General features: G+C 35.2%; 1 protein-coding gene across 1 annotated transcript in view; it reads left to right on the top strand.

Annotated features, from left to right (window-relative positions):
- The window catches only part of EXOC2 (exocyst complex component 2), a 111319-nt gene that overhangs the window by 30149 nt on the left and 56832 nt on the right, over positions 1-24338 (top strand). The window contains exons 6-12 of the mRNA XM_041413223.1: positions 2757-2837; positions 6672-6817; positions 6915-6996; positions 7499-7601; positions 10566-10684; positions 22471-22596; positions 23732-23856. Of these exons, the coding sequence (XP_041269157.1) occupies positions 2757-2837; positions 6672-6817; positions 6915-6996; positions 7499-7601; positions 10566-10684; positions 22471-22596; positions 23732-23856 (782 nt within the window). The remainder of the gene's footprint in view (positions 1-2756; positions 2838-6671; positions 6818-6914; positions 6997-7498; positions 7602-10565; positions 10685-22470; positions 22597-23731; positions 23857-24338) is intronic.

Genomic DNA, 24338 nt, shown 5'->3' with positions numbered 1-24338 from the left:
TAGTATATTGCTATTGTATGTTCTTTTATGAACAAGATGGGAAAGAGAATTGTTTTGGAAAGATGTATTTTAACTTTCAGCAACTGGTTAAAGTTCATGATATTTTAATTTTAATATCATCGTAATTTCTAAATAAGCTGCCTTTATAATAAGAAGCTACATTTTGAGATTTTTTGAAGGTTCTAACATGGTAGATAGTGCTCTTCCAAAACTTATGTACAAGAAAGAAGTCCTCATCATGTTTTACCTTTTGTTGCCAGTATGTATGCTTTGATAGATGTTTAGATATTACAGTTCACTTTTGGAAATGCTTAGGTGTGCCCCCTTCAGAAGCTGTGTGATAATGCATTGGTCAGCAATTAATGGTATGTAATTAAAGGTTCCAAAATGCTAAATTTTAAAAACCTCTGAGGCAGTATGTAACTTAGACTTTAATCCACATCTATTTTTAAAGTATCTTTCAAAAGCATGTTTCATAGAATGATTTCAAGATATGTGAATTGAAATCATTACAGCTTGATGTGATTCCAATAGTACTTGCAACATTTGGCTTTAAAATGTTTATGTTGTGGTTGCTGTTCTGCTGAACTTGCTTTTCAGTATGTAAAGTTAATTGCACTACAATAATTGACTACCTCTGACTGAAAATGATATATAGAAGTGGAGTCATGTCAGTAGAGCCACTAATGCTTTTGTTATAAAATTGTAGAAGTATTCTTGTTGGCAAGTGCTGTCCCCATTGTACACAAAATACGTGCGACAGATAACAACACACCATCTTTTAAGATAGATAGATCTTAAAATAGATCTCTTAGTCCTTAAAATGTACAGGAATCTGTCAGTTTTAGTTCATTTCATTTCAGGGTTGATTATCTTAAGAAATATGGTGTCCTAATTAGATCTTTTTCCCCTCTGATAACTTTAAGAACGAAAATAGAGTTGCTCTTGTATTTTCATGAAAGCAAGGCTTCCTGTAATTCTTTGTGTAGGATCAAGGGATGGAAGGGTCGAATTTGGATGTTTGAGAATAATGTATTTTTCCTTCTTTTTTCTCTCTTTTTTTTTTTTTTTTTTTTTTTTTTTAAATTATACATTGGCCTTACTCACCTGTCTCCTCTATTTTCCCCCAATGAAAATTGCTCCTTTGAAAGAGGCTGGAGACTATAACGGGCCATCCTGTTTCAGGATCACTCCTTGCAGTAGGACTGAGGCCCCAGGGTTCCTGTCCTTATTCAGTTGTTAGCTTGCATCTACATGGCATGGGCAAGTAGGGATGGCACTGGAGAGGGAACCAGTTGGCAATGACATCTCTGTATGCATGGTATGGGCAGTTTATGGCAATATTTCATACCTAGTTCAAATTTCACCCAGTGGATTGAATTCCAGATATCTCTTTCAGCACCTCCGGTGTAGTCTTGGGGAGCTTCTTCTAATGTTGTTTCACCTTAAAAGAATCCAGCTGAGGAGCTCAGTTTGCTCTGCCATACAAACCAGAGCAAGATAAGCTGGAATAGTTGAAAAGCTGCTTTCAGAAGTGTATCTGTGTTTTGAACTAAAATACATCATTACTTGCTTTTTTCAAAGCAATGGGTATCACTGTTTTCAGGAGTAGCTTAGCTTTACTCCATTCTACTGAGAACCAGCGGAAAGCAGTAGGAGGTTTTTTTAAGCCTCAAATATATCTAAAGCAATAGGAGCTGATGGCTATTTGATTGAGCAGATTTTGCATGTTATCAGATTAAAAACCTGAAAGGAAAATCATATTTTATATGTGCTGCATATATAGAGGAATAATACTTTAAAAGAGAGAAATACTGGTTTGTGCTGGTTATGCTGAACAGTAGAAGAGGGAAGGAGGGCTCTGTGATAGAGGGGAAGTAGAAGAAAGGACTATCTACACTACATTCACTGTTCGTATTTTTGGAGTAAGATAGTGTCATTAGGCTGTGCTGGTAAGTCTCCCCCTCCCTGCAAAAGATATTAGAGTAAATTATAGTAAAATAATAAATTAGTGCTGGCACTGTGCATTTCCACCTCCATTAGTAATGCCACACAGAAATAAGAGTTCAGAATTTTGGCATTTTAGGACAGGAGAAAAATAGCATCTTAAAAAAATAAAGCATAATTTAAAAAAAAAATAAACCCCTCTCTGTTTTCCTGTTGTTTTGAGCAAAATCACACAGAAAGATTGTGATAATGGTTAATCCTTCAAGAAACTTTAAAATTGTATTTAGGAGTGCCTTTTTATAGATGAAAAGAAGTGATGGGGGAATGTTGTAGCACTTGATTTTGGCATTATCCAGATTCCAAGTGACTCCCTTTCTATCCTTAAATTATTGCTGATTTCTTTTTTGTGACATCAGTGACTTACAAAGCAGAAGTATTATATGTTTAAATGGTACTTTTCAAAATACAAATTTTAATTAATACCTGTACAAGATGGCTAATTTAGATTATAATAACTAATAGATTATTCTGTCCATATGTTTGTGGATTTTTTCCTTAAGCATTACTGTCTTGTTCAAGAAGATACAGGAAGTCTATGTCAAAGTAATGGTTAAAATTCTAGTGTCTGGCTCTAAGCCCTGTCTTCCACTAGGCTCTGCTGCCATGAAACATGTTTGTATTTTTTTTGTGTCTAAAGAGAAAAATAACACTTTATTTTTAATTTTTAAAATGTTTAAAAGTGTCACTTTGATGTAATGTGTTCCCGCCTATTAAAATGTTCTGCATTTTAACTAGACTCTTTATTCTAGCAATCCATCAAAAACTGGAAGCGGATGGAACGGAAAAAGTAGAAGGATCCATGACGCAAAAACTGGAGAATGTACTGAACAGTAAGTTTTGTCCTTCCAGCAGCAACTATTTATGGACTTTGGACTTTCTAACAGGCTTTAATATTTTCCTAGAAATACTGCAGAAAGCAGAAAACAGTCTCTCATCCCTTCCCTATTTGGTGATAGTGGTTCCAAGGTGTGATAATGCATCTTTTGAAATAAGTAGAAGCGGTTGTCACGACTTTTGGCAGTGTTTGTGGTAACAAAGCAAATAAAAATCAAAATAAAGATGCTCTAAAGTGTTTACTTTAGATTAATATTGGTTGGCTTGCGATTTTGAGTGGATGAGGAAAACAGAGGAACTACGTGGATAGAAGTGTAGAAGGATAATCGGAGCTAAATACCAGGATTGTGAGATGTTCAAGCAAGGCAGAAAAAAACCCAGTTATAAGATATTTGCAGTAGCAAGGTCCTATTGACCAGATATTTTCCACTTAGTGTGGTGGTATTTATACTATTTGGCATGAGCATTCTTTCTAGAAACCATGAAAAGCAGTCAGTTTTCTTTTTCTCTGTATTAGCTGTAAGGTTGTATTGAGAGATGTAGCTTAAATTTGCTGCAGTTTGGTATGTGTTTCATCAGATCAAAAAAGTTCCTTTTTTTTTTAAATTCTGGGACTTCTGCCAAGATAATTTTACTTTGTTTCATTGTGATTTTTTTCACAGAGGAAGGGATGTTTCCCTTAGTGCTGTATCAATAAGCAGGAATGACATGCAGATAGCTGACTCAGTGTTGGAAAGTCTGACTGTGTTTTATGAAATCAAGAAAGTGACATGGAAGTTCACTGTTTTTCTTCTCTTGTATGAAGAAAGCAGTGACTGTATGTGTGTTTGTGTGGGGAGCACAAAGAAAGCAGGGGGTTTTGTGAACAGCTCTAGCCCTTTTCAGTAGGGATTCCTTGATGCTCACAATAAAGGTGTAGTTTGAACATTGTTATTCCCTCATCTTGATGCCTGAAATGAAAAAAAAACAAACTGCAAAAAATTTTTTAAATCACCAAGAAACACCGCATCAAGCCTCACACCTCTATATAAAGACTGTAGCATGTGTCTGTGTGCAGAATATTTGGTACATCTAGGTAGGAGAAAAAGAAGCATTTGTTGAAATTTTCCAGTGCAATCCTCAGTGCTCTGTATTTAGGCCATGTCATGCACCAAGCACAGATTCCTTGGGGAGAACTTTCCCTTGTACTAAATTGTGTAACGTATTTTAAATAAAAAAGCAAAAATTTAGGTCTGTGTTATTTTCCTGTATACGCTAATATAAGACAAATTTACCTATAATATATAATTACTGGTTCATTTGATAAACGGTGGCTGAACTCTGTATGTAGACAATGCAAGCTGTCTTTTTCAAGCTGGAACGGTGGAGGAACTTGTGCCAGACACTTCAGAGTGGTTTGAAGTTTGGCTCTGCTATGAAAAGAATTGGCTGCTTTTCCTCACGATGCTTTGCAAGTCATGATGGGTGGGAGGCAGGGAAGTAGGAATACAAGGATTTAAAAAGAGTAAATAATATTATGCAAAGTAGTTTAGGATCAAAGCTTTGTTTCTTGCCTGACCATTGAAATGCTTCCATAATCCATAAGTAGCAGGGACTGCTTTCAAAGATTACTTTAATTCTGTAGTTGAATTATGCATTTTATGGACTGTAGGTCCATGTTTTGAGAGACAACTGCTGTTGTGTGAGCTTGGTTACAAACCCTTAAAAATGAGCATGTTTTCCACAGCATCTGAATGTGTGTTAAGAGGGTTCCAAATTCTTGAATTGAAGTGGCATGGGATAGTAAAAGAACAGTTTGGTGTTTTAGCTGGAATTATAGATGTTTGGAATTTTTGCTCAATTTAATTGCTAAACAAGCTGTTAAATTGTTTATTAAAAACATACAGTACCTTATAATTAATTTAATGAAGAATTGTATATTAAAGGAGGCAAATCAAATTCCATTATGTATGGTTTTTGTCAGGCTCTAAGACAATTGTTGAATAACTAGAGATTTATTTTGAAGTAAAAAAATTCATGTGCTGTAGATGAATCATCCATTTTGAAAACATAATTAGTCAGTATAAGAACTGGAACTTTATCCATGGATGGTTAATCAGTAATCAAGAGATAAGGATTGTTCTTGTAGAAAAGATTTGGAGGAATGAGGAGAGGAGGCAAGAAATCTTACAGTATTTTAATTCTAAAAAGATAGACCTGTTTTGCATGAAGTATTGAATTTCATTAATACATGAATAAGTAATTTGATATATTTCAATTTCTTATAAAACAGAAAAAGTACCCTTAAAAAAAAAGTAGAATAATTTACCTGAATTGAGGATTTCATAAAGAGATGAAAATATAAATCACTGTGGTCTTCCTGCAGTTGTCAATTACCTTTGAAAAAAGATTTGCATTAAATCAAAAAGAAAGCAAAAAATGAAAAAGAAATTTATGAATATTACTTCAATTTTCAGGTACAGCACGTTGCTTCTGGGCTGTTAAAAGAATGGACAAGAAACATATGAATTCAAACAAAAAAAAAATGTTATTTACTAGAAAGATTTACAAAACAATAGTTTCTTACAAACTTGAGAAAAATCATACTTTAACGTGATCTGTATTTAAATGTGTAGCTGACTGTTTTCATTGTGCATTTCTCCTTAATGGATTAAAGTATTCTATGCAGAATAGTATGTGGTGGAAATAGATGTCCTGACAAAACTTTTTTTACATCAAGGCTTCAAAATTTCAACAAAGTTTAAACATTATTTAGATATAACAATTATTTTACAAAGACTACTTTTAACATGAGCAGGCCACCCACGGTGTTGACTAGAGAAAATGGCATGCAAGCCACCCAGCGAGACTGATGTAATTTTTTTCATCTTTGCTTAAAGTATAGTCACTAGACCAGATAATGTAGAAACTTCTACATGCAATGATCAAAAAGGCTAAAGCAGTTCCCCTTTTTTTGTTTTGTTTTGGTTAATTAAAAGTAAGTCATAAGTTGAAAAATGCAAATATTCATATGCAGTGTAAGACTTCTCTACTGTAAATGAAATTGTATTATTCTGTGTTAGGAAACAATCTTTATTAGAAAACAGAAGGCTTTTTAGTTTGAATAGAAAAGGTTTTAGGGCAATATTTAATGTATTTATTGAAGAGTATTCGTAGATAGTATAGAGACTTAAATACATGGAATTGTTGACTAAGGTTTCATCCTGTGTGTGATGAATCCAGTAAGAGTTTTAATGTAATGTGGAGACAATCTGTATTCATTCTGTTACAGTAACCAGCTAGTTAGACGTTTTTAGTCATGATGTTGTCTTTGTCATGACCATCGGTACTTTTAAGTGGTTCAAATATTGTCTATAATTTTTAAGACTTGACTTGGAAACCTAAAACAATTGTTTGCCAAACTCAGTGATAACTTTAAAAGCTCTGACATTAATTACCAAAATATAATTATACTTATTTTAAAAGTAAAGCTTTCTATGATTTTTTCTATATCCTGAGATGCATAATTTGGTTGTAAAATGTACATCTGGAGCCAAAGCAAACTATAAAATATCTGCAGCAAAGCTAAGCATTTGAAATAGGAAAGAGTGATTGTTTTTAATCTCACAGGGGTCTTACCACATTAAAATGCTAAGTGGTTCACTTTGAAATAGAATTTCAGCAGTTGTAAAATGTTAACACAGTTAAACAAAAAAGTATGAAAATCAGCAATAATTACTCATTTGCTCTAAAAAAACCTTGAATAACTCATTAAAAAGAAGAAAATGTGTTTGTGATTTCAACTGATTACTTACTCTACTTTTTCTTACTGTCACCCCTTTTTGAAATAGGAGCCAGTAACACAGCAGATACCTTATTTCAAGAAGTGCTGGGTCGCAAGGACAAAGCTGATTCAACGAGAAATGCGCTTAATGTTCTTCAGCGCTTTAAATTTCTTTTCAATCTTCCCTTAAACATTGAAAGAAATATCCAGAAGGTATAACGCTTCAAAAATAATTTTCTGTTTGCTGAAAGTAGCCTTTTGACATTAGTCTTTTTCTTGACCAATGTAAATGCTTGGTTTTGTTTTTAAGGGCGATTATGATGTGGTTATTAATGACTACGAAAAAGCCAAATCCCTCTTCGGAAAGACAGAGGTTCAAGTGTTCAAAAAATGTAAGATACGGGTTCTGTTATTTAATGGTTTCGGGTTTTTTTAGCTTAAAGGCTAAAAATCACACAGGAGACCAGAGAGCTTTATGTGAGTATGATACAGATTTTCATTCATACAAATTACAGAATTATAGGTGCCAATTATTCTAGGCAATATATCTGGCAAGTTTTCTTAGTGAGGTATATACTACAAAATGTGGAATCACGGCCAATTTTATTTATTTATCTAGGCTTAGTATTACTGGACATATAAAAAGATTACAGCAATTAAAATGTGGCTTTGGGTATCTTTCTCACATATTGTTAGAAAGACTTGAAAGTCTAATTCTCTGGTTTTATAAAACTGTCATGTATACTATATTCAGATGTGGCTTGTTATAAAATGATTTATATTGATTTCCACATTAACTCCAGAAGTGTCTGATACCCTAGGAAAATAATGTAATTTTTGGTTCATGACACTGCTTAAGGACACATTGGATTTATTCCTGCTCCCTATTCCTAGATTATGCTGAAGTTGAAACCAGAATTGAAGCTTTACGAGAACTTCTGTTGGATAAGCTGCTTGAAACTCCATCAACATTGCATGATCAGAAACGTTATATAAGGTAATCATTTGCCTAGTGCCTTCATCCAGACATATGGTGTTAAGTGTTTCCTAAATAGGCTAGTGACTAGTTTTACTATGGTTTAAATACTGATTTTAAAGCTGTGAATATTTTGAGACTTCATGGTTATGTAAATAATGGCAATGGAATGGTACCGGATTGTTTATTGAATGACTAAAAAACAGTTCTTGAATGGGAGCAATTTAACACAGCATAACTGAGATTTGAATTTAACTTTTTGAATCTTTAAGGCATGTCTCTGAGATTTTGTTGCATTCTCTAATAAGACATATTGCAAGCTGTGTTTGAAATGACCAGTCCTAGTCTGCATACCTCAAAATGGATTTCTTATTAACTTGTCTTACACTTCAGCTTGACTTGACATTGAAATGGAATCGTCCTGAGCCAGATGACAGGGAGGCTTTGATCCAGACTGTTCTGTTGTTTGAAAGTGATACTAGCTCTTTTACTGCTCAGGCTAAACAACAAAATTCCTTTGTATTTCATGAACGTGAACCAGTTGCCCAGTTTTCATTAACATTTACAGATTACCTGTTTTTCACAAAACTGATGTCTGTTGTAGGACTGCTGAGATAAGCTGATGTAGACTTCAACCTTTCAGTCCTTGGTGCCAAACTTTAGAGTGCTCTGGAACATTTGATGGCTTTATTTAAAAAGCTTTTGAGATTTGGATGCTACCAGGACTGCTAGTATGTCTTGACAATCTCAGTGTTTTTATCAGTTATTGTAAAAGAAGCAGACCAAATGTGCTGTGCAGGAAGCATTTGTAAAATTCAGACACCTGCACGAGGTCTTGAGTGTTTTGTGTGTGCACCAGGCCCAAGTGTGGTGTTGGTGTCTTGGGTCCCTTTGCATCGTGTGAGTTTATGACTACAGTGACCTGTGTGCATTTATGTAGAGTGCTTCTCATTCTTCTGGATGCTCCACAAATATTGCCTATTCATTGGAATTGCTTTTTAAGATGAATAGTTCAGTGTTTTATGTCTGTGAAGGTGGCACTGGCTATTCCTTTTCTCTGTGACACTTGAAAACGTTAAAGAGCAGCTGCTTAACCTAAGCCAGGTCTTAGGACCTTCTCTAATGGTTCTTTGAAAGACTTAGAGTTGTACATGTGCTTGATTCTAGGTTTTTGTTTGGGGTTTCTTGTGGGGTTTTTTTGGTTGGTTCTGTTTCATTGATTCTTGCTTGAGTTTTTGGGGTTGATTGTTTTAATTGATTGTTTTTAAGGTGTTTTGTTTTCTAACCATTTGTCTTGAACTATTGAATCTTTAAAAATACCCCAGACTATGTTAAAGCAGACTCTGTTAATGTAACCAAATGTATTCCATATGTAGAAGTATATAATAAAGAAGAGCAGGGAGTGGATGAATGTGAAATAATTTAGTTCTAATGAATCAACAGAATCCCAGCCTACAAAACTGTTAAATTAGTTTCACTACTCTAAATATATGTGGGTATATTAGTGTAAATTTTCTGAAGGCAAGGTATAAAGTAAATTTTTTTCAGGGGACTTCAGCAAAAATGAGACTAACAAAATCCAAATTGTAAAATAGTTTGCATAAATCCTACTGTTTTTATGAGGGTTTTTTCTTCCTTGATACACTTGTTTTGTATGTCTCTGAAGTTGAAGGCTGACCAAGACCTAAAATACTTCATTTTCTCCTTTAATGTTTATAATTATGCTTCAATTAATATTTTCCTCTCATTGTATTAGGGTATTCACACTGTTAATTATTTTATACTGTTCAGAAATAGTTTACCATAGCACTTAGCATCCGAGTAGATGTATGTATTTCAAGATCAGTGGTAATTCTTTTTTTTAGTTTTGTGCCTAAGAAAAGACTAAAGTCCTCCATAACATTGAAAAGGACTTGAGCTCATAATTTATAAATGTTACTCTGTCAAAATGGTTAGTTGTATAATTTTCTCATCCATCCAACCAGTCCTACTTTGACAGTTTATTTTTTCTTCAAGTGCTGCAGACGTTTGTCAAAGAAGACAGAATTCAACACAATCCTAATTAACATTAGGTATTATAGTAGTAAAACAGCTTTTGTGAGGAAGTAAACATTCCCTGCGCTGCTTAAGATAATTTATCAGTATAGTTCACCTTAAGCAACTTGACTTATTTTAATCTGTCCTGAGTCTCATTAATGCAAAATATAACAGAGTGCCTCAAACAGTAGAGCAGCTACCACTTTTTGAAAATACTCTTTTGGAAGTCCTGTTGTCAGATAGTCTTGAATGCCATACATGACACTACATTCCTTTTGTGTTCTCTTTGAAATCACAATAGCTGGCTTCTAATACTCCTTTCTCCCTAAAGACAGACAGTATCTTGCTTCTGCAATTTAGAAGCCATAATCCTTTCTGTTATCTCTCCCCTTTCTTTTTTTTTCAGACTCTGCGTGGACAAAAAACCACCAGACCAAAATAAACAAAGAGGCAACGCAGGAGCTTGATTTACATATGTTTGTGCATGCGTGTGCTAAAATTAATGAGCTGCCAGAAATTAATTCCTTTTCTAATTACTTGTTAAGATTACATACATATAGTATCAGTAGGAAGAAAAATACTATATTTTATGTGCTTGAGATGCCATCACTGGTTTCCCTCAAATCTGAAGCACTAAACTGCAACCTTGCAGATAAAGAGTTTGGTTTCCTGCATACTTCACTAGAGACACAACTGAAAATACATTTTAATATGATCTTAAAGGGTTTTTTATGTATAAAATTTCTTGGTGGAATTTTGCCTCACTAATTGAAGAAGGGAAAATGCAAACCTGTTTGCAGTGAATGTGAGTGTATCTTAATACTATTCTTGAATATTTGAAATTATGTAAACAAAAGCAAAAGTACTTCTTAGTACATGTTTGGTCTGTTTCAATGAGGCCTTCACTGTGTCAGGTCAGAACTGTGATTTTTGGATTGGATTTTACAGATATCTTTCTGATCTTCATGCGCCTGGGGACCCAGCTTGGCAGTGCATTGGTGCTCAGCATCAGTGGATTCTGCAGCTCATGCACAACTGCAAGGAGAGCTATGTTAAAGAACAGAAAGGCAAGGATACATTTTTATTTTACCTTTATATATATATGTGTATATATATACCCATTGACATTTAGGAATTTGTCATTTACTTTTATTTGATTCTAGTGTACAGAGGGTATTTTAGGATTTCCCCATCAATTTAGATAGCCTTTTACAAAGCTGAATACTGACTTAATTTTTTTCTTTATTCTATTTTCTTTATTCTGTTAAACACAAAACAGCAGTTGGAGTTTTCTTTTTGCTTAATTTATAACTTTTAAGCTCTTTACATGGGAAAAGCATTAAATTTCAATCATTTATCTGTGGTTTACTGTTCTCTTGAAACATTTCTTTCAGGTCATATCAAGTTGGATTGTTCTGTGAATCTGCTGGTTAGATTACTTTGTCACAAGATATTCTGTTAGTATATGGATACCCAGGACATTGGGACACAGTGGAATAATGCTTAATTCCTTGCCATGTAGTGAATGATATTTTGGAGTCCTCTTCTTCTTTGTGTGCAGTTTCAAAATTCAGATTGCATTGAATATGCACAGGTCTCTGAGCTGGACAAAGGGGATATTTAGGCAAAGTTATTATTAAGACCAATATGAATACATAGTTATATTCTGTCTTTGACAACATTATTCCTTAAAGAAAAGTGTAGGTATGGCTTGCCGCTGTGGCTGCAATTTAGCTACAAATTAACATGATCACATTAGCTTACATATAAAAAGCCTTCCAGGAGGTGGAAGGTTGCTGGCCTGACATTTCTAGTAGTAAAATCTCAAAACTGGATTTTCAAATTAGGAAATAGAAGCATTGCCTTGTTTCTTAAGAAGTCTTACAGAGTTTGCTGCCAGTTCTGAAATGAATAGGCATGTTGGAATCTGGCATCCCTTGACTTACAGGTAACTCCCATGTTTAGTTTTAGTGCATGCATATCCCAAGCCAAATAAGGGGTTTTTTCTGAGAAATCACAACATTTTTACTGAGTTGGAGCTACTGTAGAAATGTGCTGTAAATTTTCTGCAGAGGCTTGAACTGTTGCACAGGTTGTGACATGAGGTGTGGAGTTCACGGGGTGCATCACTTGTGACAGCAAGTGTCAGTAAGTTTTAGCTTAAAAGTGTGCACAGACCATCCTTGTTCCACTACACGGTGTGAAGTGCTGTGGAACCAGCTGGAATGCCACACTGTTTTTCCTGGTGTCTTGGTCAAAATTCAGAATGTTTCCAAACCCCCCTGATCTTCTTTCCTTGTCAAAAGCCCTCATGAGGCACTGCCATCAGCCTCACAGCATTAAGTTATCAGGAGCAAAACTCACTTGTGAAAAAACATCCATGGTTAATAATTCTGTGCTTGCTTTTTCTCTCACTTAAAAAATTTTGTATGGCCATTTTCCAGCTTTTTAGCGAGACAAATAGAGACATGATGATACTTAGTGCTTGATACTTTTTGTTTTAGTAGTCTATGTAATTTTTATGTGGAAGCTCCAATGAATGAGTGGAAAAAGTGTCTTAATTCCTATATTTGTTTTGAAAAATCTCAACATGTTTGGTATTTTTCTTGCAACAAAACTGCTTGCCTCAGCCATAATGTCAGAGGAGCCATTATGATACAACTTTGTTTGACTCACAGAAGAGGGAAGTTAAATAACTTGAATGCCCAGTGAATAAAAGTATCAATAGTTAATATTTTGTGCATGTATGAAAGAAATGCTAACAGCTCATCAAATTCCAGACATTTTCTTCAAGCCTTCTGTGTGGTGTTCCACTGATTATAGCTTTTTGTACAGTTTTAAAATACTCAAGAATCAATCCTGGCTGATTGAATTTCTTGCTTAGTATCTAGTAGGACAAAGGAAAGTTGCTGAACATGATTTTTACTTTCCACAGTTGTTTAATTTTGGCATACTCCAGGTAGGAGACGGAAAAAAGAGAATTCAGAAGGATTGGTTTGAACAGCCAAGTAGAACACTGCTGGTTGTGATCAGAGGCATGGCATGCATTTTAATCTACTTTAATAGGTGTATGCTTTTCAAACAGGGAAGGTTTGGAGATTTGCTCAGTTTGGTTATGCAAGACTGTGGGATCTAATCAACTCAAACAAGTTAGACATGTTATTTATATGTTCATAAATTCATAAGCCATTTTAAGATAAAATGTTAATAAGTTTTCAAACATGTAAGTTGTCCATCTAATACATCCTTCAAAAAAAGATTTACTTTTTTGTTTATCGAGCATTTGGAGGATGAGATGGGTCATAAGACTGGTATTCTAACGAAAATAATAGGTTTCCATTGTTTCTAGCAGATGGCAGTTTTCATATTATGAATGCTGAAACAAGCAGACAGTAATTGTAGTTCCACCTTGGGCATACTAGCTATTTCTGGCTATTCTCACCTTCGTTCTTTTGCCAACTGAATCTGTGGGTTCGAACTGATTGAGTCAAAACTTTTCAGCATAGTAAACTTAAACCTCAGTAGCAGATTGTATCTGTTTTTACATTTCTGCAAAATTTTTCACCTTTCAGCTGAGCTTTTGCCAAAGTATTTTGCTACTATTTTGTTAGTTTTGAAAAGAGAACTGTGCTCTGAGTCATTACACATGACTTTTACTACTTTAAATAGGTTTGGAATTAGACAAAGTCTCTGCTTTTCTTACCTGGATATGGGTGGGGTTTTTTAAACCATTAGACATTCTGGACAGGATTTTTGCAGATGATTGTCAAACTGCAAATATTCTCAAAGAATTTATTTGCTGGCCGTGATGTATTCAGGAAGGGAAGGCTTACACTGCAATTATTTGTTACACAAGCTAAAACACAATTCTAAGTAAATTCAAGAACTTACTCTAAATTTAGTCACTACTATAAGTCAACATTGTATTATATGGGACAAAATTGTTTCAGTTGTGTCCACATAACAAGAAGGCGGACCCATTAGTCACTACAACTGAAATGATGTCCTTTTCATATATAGAAATAGCATCTTCTCCTGTTGTCTGGGAGAGGTTTTGACTTATCCAGGCCAATAGTAATGGCAGTCAGAAAAAAGCCCCAGTACTGACAAGAATTAAGTCTAGTTTTCTACATCCTCTCTGTGGTCCTCACCTGATGATTGACCTCTTGTTAATAAATGCCAAAGGTCTACAAATTGAAGGATAAGTGTGAGCTATTTTAGATGCCAAGGTATTGGAGTGTGCTATCAGAACTTTGTGTATTAAAGATATATTTAAATACATGTTTGTTTTAACAAATATGTATTTAAACAATTAACAAAATATGTATTTTTGATCTAAGTATGAATCCCTCACTATATCACAGTAAGTTTTTTTTAAAACCTCTGGGCTTGTATATTATCAGAGATGAACTTCATTTTGTAAAAAATACTCAGTAATTGCAATTATCTCCTAGATGTGCAAAGTACCATTTAATATCATATCATATCTTGGTGCAGTCTCTGATGAAACCTGGAAGAAGAAACTGTGGCAAGTTTACTTGACTGTAATGATCTTGGAGTTCTTTCTCATATTTTATTTCAGGGATCAGCAGAAATCCTGTGTGACTCCAATGCTGTCTGTTTCCAGTTAATCCAACTTGTGTTAATATTATTTCCAAAAACTGAAAGAGCATATCCAGCTGTGCTAAGCTTTGTCAAATGATTTGGCATTGTGACTTAAGAAGCTGACAACTGCCAGCAGCAAATTGTTTAATTGAATCTTTCCTTTGATTTTAACAGACACTGATCATCTATTAGGTGATTATCTATCATTGATTATCTATCATCATCTGATCAATAGTTAATTGGTTGCATTTATTTCAATGGGTACAAGTAGGACAGGGAATTCTCTCAAGTCCTGTGTATGAAGTACTTCACAGCAGCATTTTGGAGTGTATTGTTTCCCTTGAGGAATAACTCTGTATGTGTATGGTTGTAATGTTTCCCCTCAGTCTAAACAACCCTGTTGGTTTGCTGATTAATCTTGCATTGTGTAGATTAATGTTTCATTATGTGCTAAGATATGGCTGTTGTTACTCACCCATCATTGCCTTTAGCCTGTCTGTTTCTTGCTATTGCAGACCTTCCTCATTTATGAGGCAAAAAAAAAAAAAAAAGCAGGCATGGGGTATTCCTATTTGTAAGAAACTGCTTGACTCCAAGCCCACATGTTTTAAGGAGTGAGTGAAAGTGCAGACAAGACAGCAGATCACAATTCCTCCTGTGCTGAAGTATAAGTAGCCAGGACAAAGAGACCAAACAGCATTGCCTAAGGCATAGTGAGGCAGTACTGGGAATGCCGGAATCATTAAGCTCCCTTGCTCCTGTCCTTGTGTTAAGGCATTGTCCTGCTTCTCTGATGATCAGGTTCTTTCCTTAAAGGTGCAGCCGTGGGACCCATGTGCAATTGGCTAGAGCTCTAGCGCTGCGTATGTAGTAGTGCTTGTAAATATATGGATTTATTGCATTAAATAGAAAACTTAAAATGCTATCTGCCTTACTCGTGGAATAGGCAGTTGTGCTCCTTTGTTGTTTTTGAAACTATTTTTATGGTTATGAAATTTTCATGAAGCATAGATGAATTAGTGTTATCTATCTAGTCGTATCCCATTGTTCTCTCCACTGGGAGGACTTCAAGTAGGTAAAGTCAGTTTGCTGCTTTTACTTAGTATGTAGATATGTTAAGGAGATGCATGAGACAGAAAAAAATGGAAAAAGAGTGTTTTTTCAAGCCATGAATATAAAGGTTACAATGGAAGAACATATGCTCACCCAAAGGAGTATTTATTAGATCTCTAGGAAGAAATATTTGAATGGTAGTCTGAATTGTGCTGGTGTTTGATGCCTTGTATTGGCTAAAGCCCCAATTGCTGCTTTTGATCTATGATCTTATGATTTGTAGACATCTAGGGACTTTCAGACCTGGTACCTAGATGCTAAATGGTTTCCTTCAGTTAAGATTTTACATATTTTTAAATTGCAACTATACTTGGCAATTTATTATTAAATCATAATTGTAGTTTTTTACTGTGGTTTATGCTTCCCAGATTTGTTGGAGTGCAGGAAACATGAAGAACATAATGACATAAAATGACATGAAAATAAATGTAAATAAATGAGGTTTAGTTTAAAATTTTCCTGAGGCACTGGGCAGATAGCCAAAAGGAGTTAAGCAATGGGATTCTTAATGCAAGTATAAGGATAGAAGCTGTGGAGCTTAAGACTATTTTCTGTGTGGCCAGTGGTTATTTGCTTAGACTTTAATAGTGGCTTAGTAGGTTTCATGATCCTTTCAACTAAAATAGGTATGGACTGCCATCCAGTTATCGTCAAACTGGCTGAGAAATCTTTTATTTCTTAACAGGTTGTTGCAAACTTTGTCAAGTCTCACTCCTACAAATTCTTATTAAAACCACTTTTGCCAATACCTTTGATGGTGATTCTTTGAGTGACCTAAATCACTCATCTGTAATGCAAATCTTTGAGATTTCATGCAATATTATTGAAAAAAGCTACCTGTTAATGGCTAACCTGATTAGAAACTAAAGCTTAAATGGAAACACTGACATGGTTGTAGTGTGATCTTTCTGCTGCCCTTTGGTTTGCAAAATATGTAATACATACATTAAAGCTTCCTATGTGGAAACCTATTTAAAGTTTCTAATGTGGAGCCAGCTCTCCAAACAGGAGTATGATAGTACAGTCACTGTGATTTTTTTATTATTATTATAATTTTTTTAGTTCATATTGTGAGAAAAATATATATTTTTTGCAGCACTTAGTATGATGCTCAGCTCTCCACATATTATAAAAAATTCTGCAGGGTTTTTCTGTGCCAGAGTAACAGCAGCTGTACTTGGTGTGAAAGAGAGAAATGGATGGTTAGACCATGTTGCTCTTTTTTTCTGTGCCACACTGAGATTCTATTCACCTTGCAATGAATGATCCATCTTTGTTAGATCAGACAGGCCAGCAAGGCTTGTGTCAAAAGGGCCTTTTCAATTTGTTATCCTAGCAGCTGGTTCTCTTCCATTGCCTTTGCTTACTGTACATCTGGAAGAAGAATTCTTGCAGCTGGGAGCCATTTCATGTCTAAACCACATCCCCTGTCCATAGCAGAAATACCCTTTTGACAGCAGATGTCAAGCAAACCCTTAATGGGTTATTAATTAAAAAAAAAAAAAAAAAAAAAGTGAGAGAGAATAAAAATTGATCAGTACAAAAATGGATAGCCAGATTCATTTTCCTCCTTTACTACCGGCATTTGTAAGTTTGCTGTAATTTAGAAATTTTAGTAGAATCCAGCATGTTCAGAAGTTCAGGGGGCACTCTTATTTTATGTAATATTTAAATAATATTAAAGTACTATAAAGAGAGTAACTGTTGGGATTAAGAAGCAACACAGGTAGCTTAAAACCAAAATTTCAAAGATTATTATGAATGAAGATAGATTAAAACTCTTCAGTGGCCCAAATTTTACCTTTATGTCTACTCCAGTCTTCAGTACTTTTTCAGGAGTAAAAGTGAGTTTTTCCAAAAGTGCTGATGATCTTAATGTCTGTTGGAGCTTGTAAAATGAAGTAATTTTTATTTATCTGCTGAACTTTAATGCTTGGCTCTTGTTTCAGAACTTTTTGGTCTGAAGGGCTGACAATAAGGCATATCCTTAGGCTGTGAAATACTTAGAACACCACTAGAATAGGCCCAGTTACCCTTTTTGTAGTAAACTAAAAAACAGTTTCATTATAAACACATTTACAGTAATGAAGACTAGACTTAAGATTTAAAAAAGCATTCATTTTTAAATATCTCCCAAAACCATTTTTTCTATAAATTTAAATCTTCCATGCTCATCTCTTTTATAGAAAAACAATCTGGTTTTTTTCTTGATCAATATGAAATGTGCAGTGAGAAAGAAAAAGTACTTAAGAAAAAGAATAAAATGCTAATCATCTGCTGAATAATAAGAATAATATAAGAATAAATGTTATTCATCTGCTGAGCAGGTTAACTTTTCAGTAATTTTTCCTTGCCTAATTTCTTGCCTAGACAAATGGAAATTCTCACCGCGGTGTCCTTGAAAGGAATCTTATCCTGGTTGTGTCGGTGCGGGCTCCAGGCACTGTGTGTTTGGTCAACAAGCAACAGTGGGTGGTCAGGCTGTAGCACAGGACAAGGGCCCGCTGTGCACAGGAAAAAGTGTTCAAAGGTGTTTGAGGCTGGTGAGGAAGTCTGCCGCCCTTCAGAGAGTCATGAGGCTGTAGATCAGCCTTCCCTCGCTATTGTAGTCTGTGAGAAAATTCACTGTGAGATACATAATGGGTGAGAAAACACAGTAGCTGTATTCACCTGGTTGCACATCTTGTAGGGTCTTTTTTTTTTTTAATTAATCTTGCTCATATACGTCGTGTATGTGTTGTATGTAGATGTAGGTGTTGAATATGAGCAAGCCTGTGTAATGACTGACATTTGACTTAATGTGGAAAATCTCACTAAAAAATTGCTTAACCTAAGGTTGGTCACTTGTTAACAATTTTATTTGTCACTGAAGGAATTACTGGCACAATATTAATCCCCTGATCACCAGTAGCTTTTGTAAAAATCTTTACATGGAAGTCGTGATTGATGCACTGGGCTGGCAGAATTGCAGAACTGGCACAATATTAATCCCCTGATCACCAGTAGCTTTTGTAAAAATCTTTACTGGAAGTCATGTGATTGATGCACTAGGCTGGCAGAATTGCAGAGTAGCTGAGGCTGGATTATTGAGGGAGGTGAGAGATGTGTGACTCCTTCAAGAAACCTCTACCTGCGAGACCTCAGAGGGGGGAAAAACCCAGGCAGTTGTGGAGCAGAGGATATTGCAGAACAATTTTTACACTCAGTTTGGTAATAATTTAGGAATATGAAGGTAAAACAGCTTTTAAAATTTTAAATCATTGACTGGTTTGCATACCATGGAAATACTTATTTTAGGCAAATTTAATGTCAGTTGTCTTTTTAATGGAGGTTGTAATGCACTGCATGCCAAGAGATTGCAGGTAACAATCCAAAAAATGGGGTTTTTTGGACAAACTGTACTGTTTGTTTGGTACTGTAGGAACCTATAGTATGATAAACCTGCAGTTAGGGGTCAGTGCAGGTGGCTTTTGATTTACAGAAAGTTAGAGAAATAATATCAAAAAGAATTGTACTTTTACTGTGTTCTTTAAATTCTTATTTTGGTAAGACCTTACTGCACTAGAACAGAAGAGGAGTGAACAAAACCACTGAAATATTTTTATTTCACATAGCCTCTGAATGCACACCTTCAAAATATCTGTGTGCAAATAGTTGAACCTTACTAAATTCCTTTAAAAAATAAAATTAAAGCAGTACTGAGAGCCTTAAAACTTCATATTTGATCCTCTCATGATTACATAGTTGTAAATGTAATAAGCCGTTAATTATACTTCTGTTTTGTCTTTACCGCTGGGTAGAAGAAGAGAATGTAGTACTTTTTGTTTCCTGTGTTTCCTTGGTTAAATATACTGGAGTCACTCACTGCCTAGCACTGGAGTCACTCACAGATAATGCTCCATGTAGATGCTGTATTTTGGAAAAGAAGTACTTTTGTAGCTTTAAAGATGCAGTGTATTTTTTAAAAGTAAAGATCCAGTGGGAATATTTTTTCCGTGTTGTTTATACTTCTTGAAACCTGTTAGCACAGTAAAAAGTTAATTTCTCAAAACGTTGAATTGTTGCTGTCCTACATTCAGGATCTAGGAATGTAAAAATAGTACACAAATCAAATGCTGAGTGGGCAGTAAATTAGTATTTGGTTAGTTTATTTAGGTTTATAAATATTATTGTCTGCAGTCCATACTACTATTAATTCATTGTATTGCATTACGCTGCTAAATTTAAGCTGCTGGCTCCAGAGAGGGAACGAGTTGGGATGGAAGAAAAATTGTTTGTAAGTTAGCTCTCAGTGTTTTGTACAAGATTTATGTGTTAGTGTGCAGTCTTCAAGCGCTATCTTCTGGTAGGGTGAGAGCAAGATCAGCTTTGCTAATGTAGTCCAGATGTTTATTAGTCCTGAGGGTATATGTGCTGTTGTAGTTCCCTGCTGCTGTGTTATACTTGCTTGTAATGCTAGACAACCAATTAAGAAATTAGTTCATGTTAAACTTTCTTTTCCTGGTACGCCAGCAAACTGATGATGTGGTTTCTTCTGGTGGAACAAGAGAGTATTCTTTACATGTTTTCTGTTACATGGTGAATATGTAAACCATTTGGGCTGCATGGGCTTAGTGCAACAGCAGCAATACAGTTACCTCGAGCAAGTGGTTTTAATTGAGCTAATTCACATTAAGGTGTTTTGGTAAGTGTCTGTTTTTCTTAATTCTGAGGCTTAATTGGCACTGTCATATTTAGACACCATCTGTTTACAAGACATTCCTTATATTAACACGCTGTCTGAAATCTGAGAACTTAAATTCTATGCAGAGAGATCAGAGGAATTTTTTTTGCTGTAGTTTTTGTGAAAATAACGCTGCTACACTCTTGCCGGTGTTTTTTTTAATTTTTTAATAAAATATGTTTTAAATAGCAATGCCTGTGACAATTTTGACTTAGCCTTCTTGACGTACTTTCTTTTTTTTTTTCCAAATAAAGTGCAAATATGTTAAATCTCACTCAAATGTTCCTGAAATCCCAGGAATTATGTGAGACACTGACATTTTCTCAGGGTCTTCTACAATTTTCTTTTTATTCAGTGTAGAATTTCTGTAAGATAATGATTCTTTTATTTGTTTTTTATCTGAGGAGGAATTAATTTGTTTTGGTTTTACTTAATTCTGTAAGATGGCTGGGTTGTTTTACTGGATGCTGATTACTGCGGAGCTTTGGTTTTTTGTTTCTCATTATTGTGCATTTTTAGTTCTTTCAAAAGGAAAAAATCTTTCCACAAACTCTTGTTCAAACTCTTGAACAAGATCTACAGACTCTAGATCTTGTCTGTGGTGACGGTGGCTAATACACTTAAATTACTGCAGCAGATTCTCTGTTGCTGAAAACTCATCAGTTTTAAAGCTGTCATAAAGACGAGTTGTTTTTAATAAGTGGTGTAGGAGTTATGCAGTGAACAGAATCATGGCACAGCCTAAAGACAGGAAGGCTGAGTTCACCGAGTCAGTTAATACGGTGTATCAATCACAATTGTGAATGATGTAGCAAATTGGATCTATTTACTTATGTGTCTTATACTGTGAACAGTAAGATGATGAGTGGAAGAACTGACAGTTATTTTGGTGAAGATAATGCTGCCGTGAAAGACCATAGGAAATTTCTTTAAAACCTTTTAAGGGATTATAAAAGAACTTTCAAAATGAAAACCCAATACTGTCACCTATTGGAAGTTTGTGATAAATTTCACAATACTTTATATTGCTCTTTAAACCGCAGCTGTTGAGGTAAAAGGATTAGGTGTATCTTTTCTGCCATGCTGTTCTGACACTCGAATAAATGTGCTTTGAATAGTTTTTGCTTTGTTACTCCTGAATGTGAGTATTTCAGTGTTACAGCCGGTGGTCATGCTCTGTGACCTTCCTGTTATTTTAAGTGAATGTGGGTATCAATGGAAAAGAGCAACAGTATAAACTCAAATGCTGGGGTTCTCACTACAAAATTCAGGATTAATTACCAGGGGCGGTTTCGTCTCAGTATAAGAAAATATTTTTTTGCATTGAGAACAATCAATCACTGAAGTAAGCTCCCCAGTGACGTTGTAAAGCTGCCATCACTGGAGGTTTTCAACACTGAACTGGACACAGTGCTAGATAATCTCACCCTGGCTCCCTTTCCCATGAAAGGTTGGACTAAATGGTCTTCTGAGATCCTTTCCAACCTGGGATGTTCTATAATTCTGGGAATTTTGATTGATTTAAGTTTACTTGTTACAGCTCAGTTGAGCAATGCTGAAGTAGTTTTTGATGACTACTTTCAGAAATGTCTCTATAAAGTGAAATGCATGAAGCAGCAATTTAGACTTTAAAAAAGTTATTGGCAGTGTCACAGTACATTAAAAAATTATCATAATCCTCTTATTCTTCTTATATGTTTGTTTTTCAAAATGCATGTTAGACTCTAAGTATCTACCTCCATCAGATTAGATCCTCACTTAGACTTGTGAATAGTGACCTACATGTGGACAGGCACCCAAAATAAAAAATAATTGTTTGATAATGGAAAATATTTTGTGGGTTTGTAGTTATGTATAAATAAGGACATTTACAAAGGAAATGTGCCATTAGTTCATCTGCTTCCTGATGGATGGATTCTCTCTACCTGAACTTCGTAGAGCCAAAACAGCTAATAGTTGAACACTCTGCCTTTAACTGCTTCAGCTAGACACAAAAGAAACTTTTGCTGTTGAAAAGTATATTTAGGACATAGATCAGGAAAAAAAAAACATGGACAATGTCACTAATGGCATAAATACATTTTTATCCATGGCTTTCAAGGAACTTGTTAATTTACTTGTTAATTGCAGGGCATTAATTATAAACAGAGAAAGATACAGTCCAAAGAATGGCATTTTCCTCATGGTACTTGTGGGGAAACTTGTGGGCTTTGCTACAGAGTCAGTAGTGGTGGTATTGAATAGCATTGATACAGATGAACAATGAGTCTAAATAAAGCAAGATTAAGAATGTTTTTGTAAGATAACATTTGTATCACTGAATTAAATTAGAATTCCACATGCAGCATGCACTTTCATGTCAACTGATGTGCAAAACTGTTCTAACTTTTGGGTTTTTTCCCCTTTGCCCAGGCATTGCACTGCTCCACAGCCCCATGCTGGACCTGGACAGCGATGTGCGTCCATCGCCGATCGGCCATCTCAGTCAAACTGCTTCACTGAAACGGGGCAGCAGCTTTCAGTCTGGCCGTGATGATGGTAGGCATCTGTCCTATTTTAAATAAAAAAAGCTGCAGGCCCCACTGTGTGGTGTAGTCAAGAAGCCCAAACAAAAACCCACATACTGTGTGTTTGGTTTTGATCGCTACGAAATACAATTCTTTATTCTTATACACCATTGTTGCTTACTGAAGAAGTCCTCCATGTTTTCTGCAAGCAAAGAGCTGTTCATAAAATTCAAGTTCAAAGTTTGCTTCTTAGAATGTAGTTAAAGTAGTAAAAGTATTTTTTTCTACAGATATTTTCTCTTGCATGCATGGCCACCTACTGCCTACTACATTTTGCTTGTTATACCTTTTGTGTGTGTTTGCTAAGATGGTTCTCCTTGCAACTGCACCTTCTATGACTTCACATATCTGGCTCTCTGATTCTTTAAACCCAAAAAGGGAAAGAAAATGTTAGTCTAAGCTCAAGCTTAGACTATCCGCAATCAGCTGAGGCCTTGTGTGTGTCATCAATACCCTTGCCAAACAACTTCTTCTCAGGATGCTTTCAGTGGTGACATCACAGTAGATAGAAACCATGCTTTTCACAGAAAAGATCATTCCTTACTGAAATAGCTGTCTTACTGTTACCCTTGTCATTTCTCAGCCTAAAGCCTTGCATGGAGGTGATTAAAAAGTGTTACAAAGTAAAACACTAAATTGCTGTTTCTTTTTGAATGCCATCCACTAACAATATGAATGCTACACTTAATGTAGCAAGCAACACCCAAAATCCAGTTTATTTTTACGTTGTTTGAATTTTTTTGCATGAGCAGGGGCTTAATTGCATATATGGCTGACAATTCCACTTCAGTTATTTTGTTTTTAAAGTCTTAGTTACAGATCTGTTACCTTTTACAAACTGAAAAAGGTTAAATTTCAGCAAGTTTTGCATATTCTGTAGACACCAATTTATACCAAGATTCAAAGGAAAACTGGAGAATTGGAGCACTTTAATAATCCCAATATGTATTTGCACTAGGCTTTAAATTTTTCTATTTTTACTCAGAAGGTTTTATATATACTGTATAGTCACTTGTGTAAGACAGTACAGCAGCAAGCTATTAGTACATTCTTGTTATTTTTAAAATTGTTAATGTTGCTTTTTCCATCTCCTCTCCCCCTTTTAGCATGGCGATACAAAGCTCCTCAGCAAGTTGTATTTGTTGAAAAGTTGACAAAACTTGTTGTGAGTCAGCTGCCCAACTTCTGGAAGCTCTGGGTTTCCTATGTGAATGGAAGTTTATTCAGTGAGGTATGGATTCTTTTATATAAAGGACTTATAAGTAATAAAGGTCTGTAATAATTATATTTTGAGTATTATATTTCACTGGTAGAAGTAACTACTTACTTTAAGTAAGAGATTTTTCTTTTTAAAAGAACGTAAGCATACAGTGGAATTACCTTAAATTCTGACAGTGGGGATGGTGTGTGTGGCTGTGGCTGTGTTCCTGTTGCTGGACTCAATAATATCTGAGTACTTTCACCTCTTACTCATAGCTGGCCCTTCACTGGTGATCTGAAGAAATAACACATTGCATGAAGGGCAGAGATATGTAAAAGGCAGAGTCATACAGAAAAAATATTGCTTCCTTTCTTTGGAAAAGGAGTACTCATTTCTTGAATTTTAAGTATTTGGAAGTGAGGTTAGGTTCAAGAGCAGAGTTGCAAAATAACCAAGGCGCTGAGCAGAATTCACGGACACATTATAGGGAGTCTAGTCTGGAAGGTTAGTCA

Source organism: Onychostruthus taczanowskii, unplaced genomic scaffold (assembly GCF_017590055.1).
Source record: "Onychostruthus taczanowskii isolate IOZ18803 unplaced genomic scaffold, ASM1759005v1 scaffold40, whole genome shotgun sequence".
Lineage (NCBI taxonomy): Eukaryota > Metazoa > Chordata > Aves > Passeriformes > Passeridae > Onychostruthus > Onychostruthus taczanowskii.
Note: the sequence above shows the minus strand (reverse complement) of the source record. Positions and strands in the feature narration are given on the sequence as shown.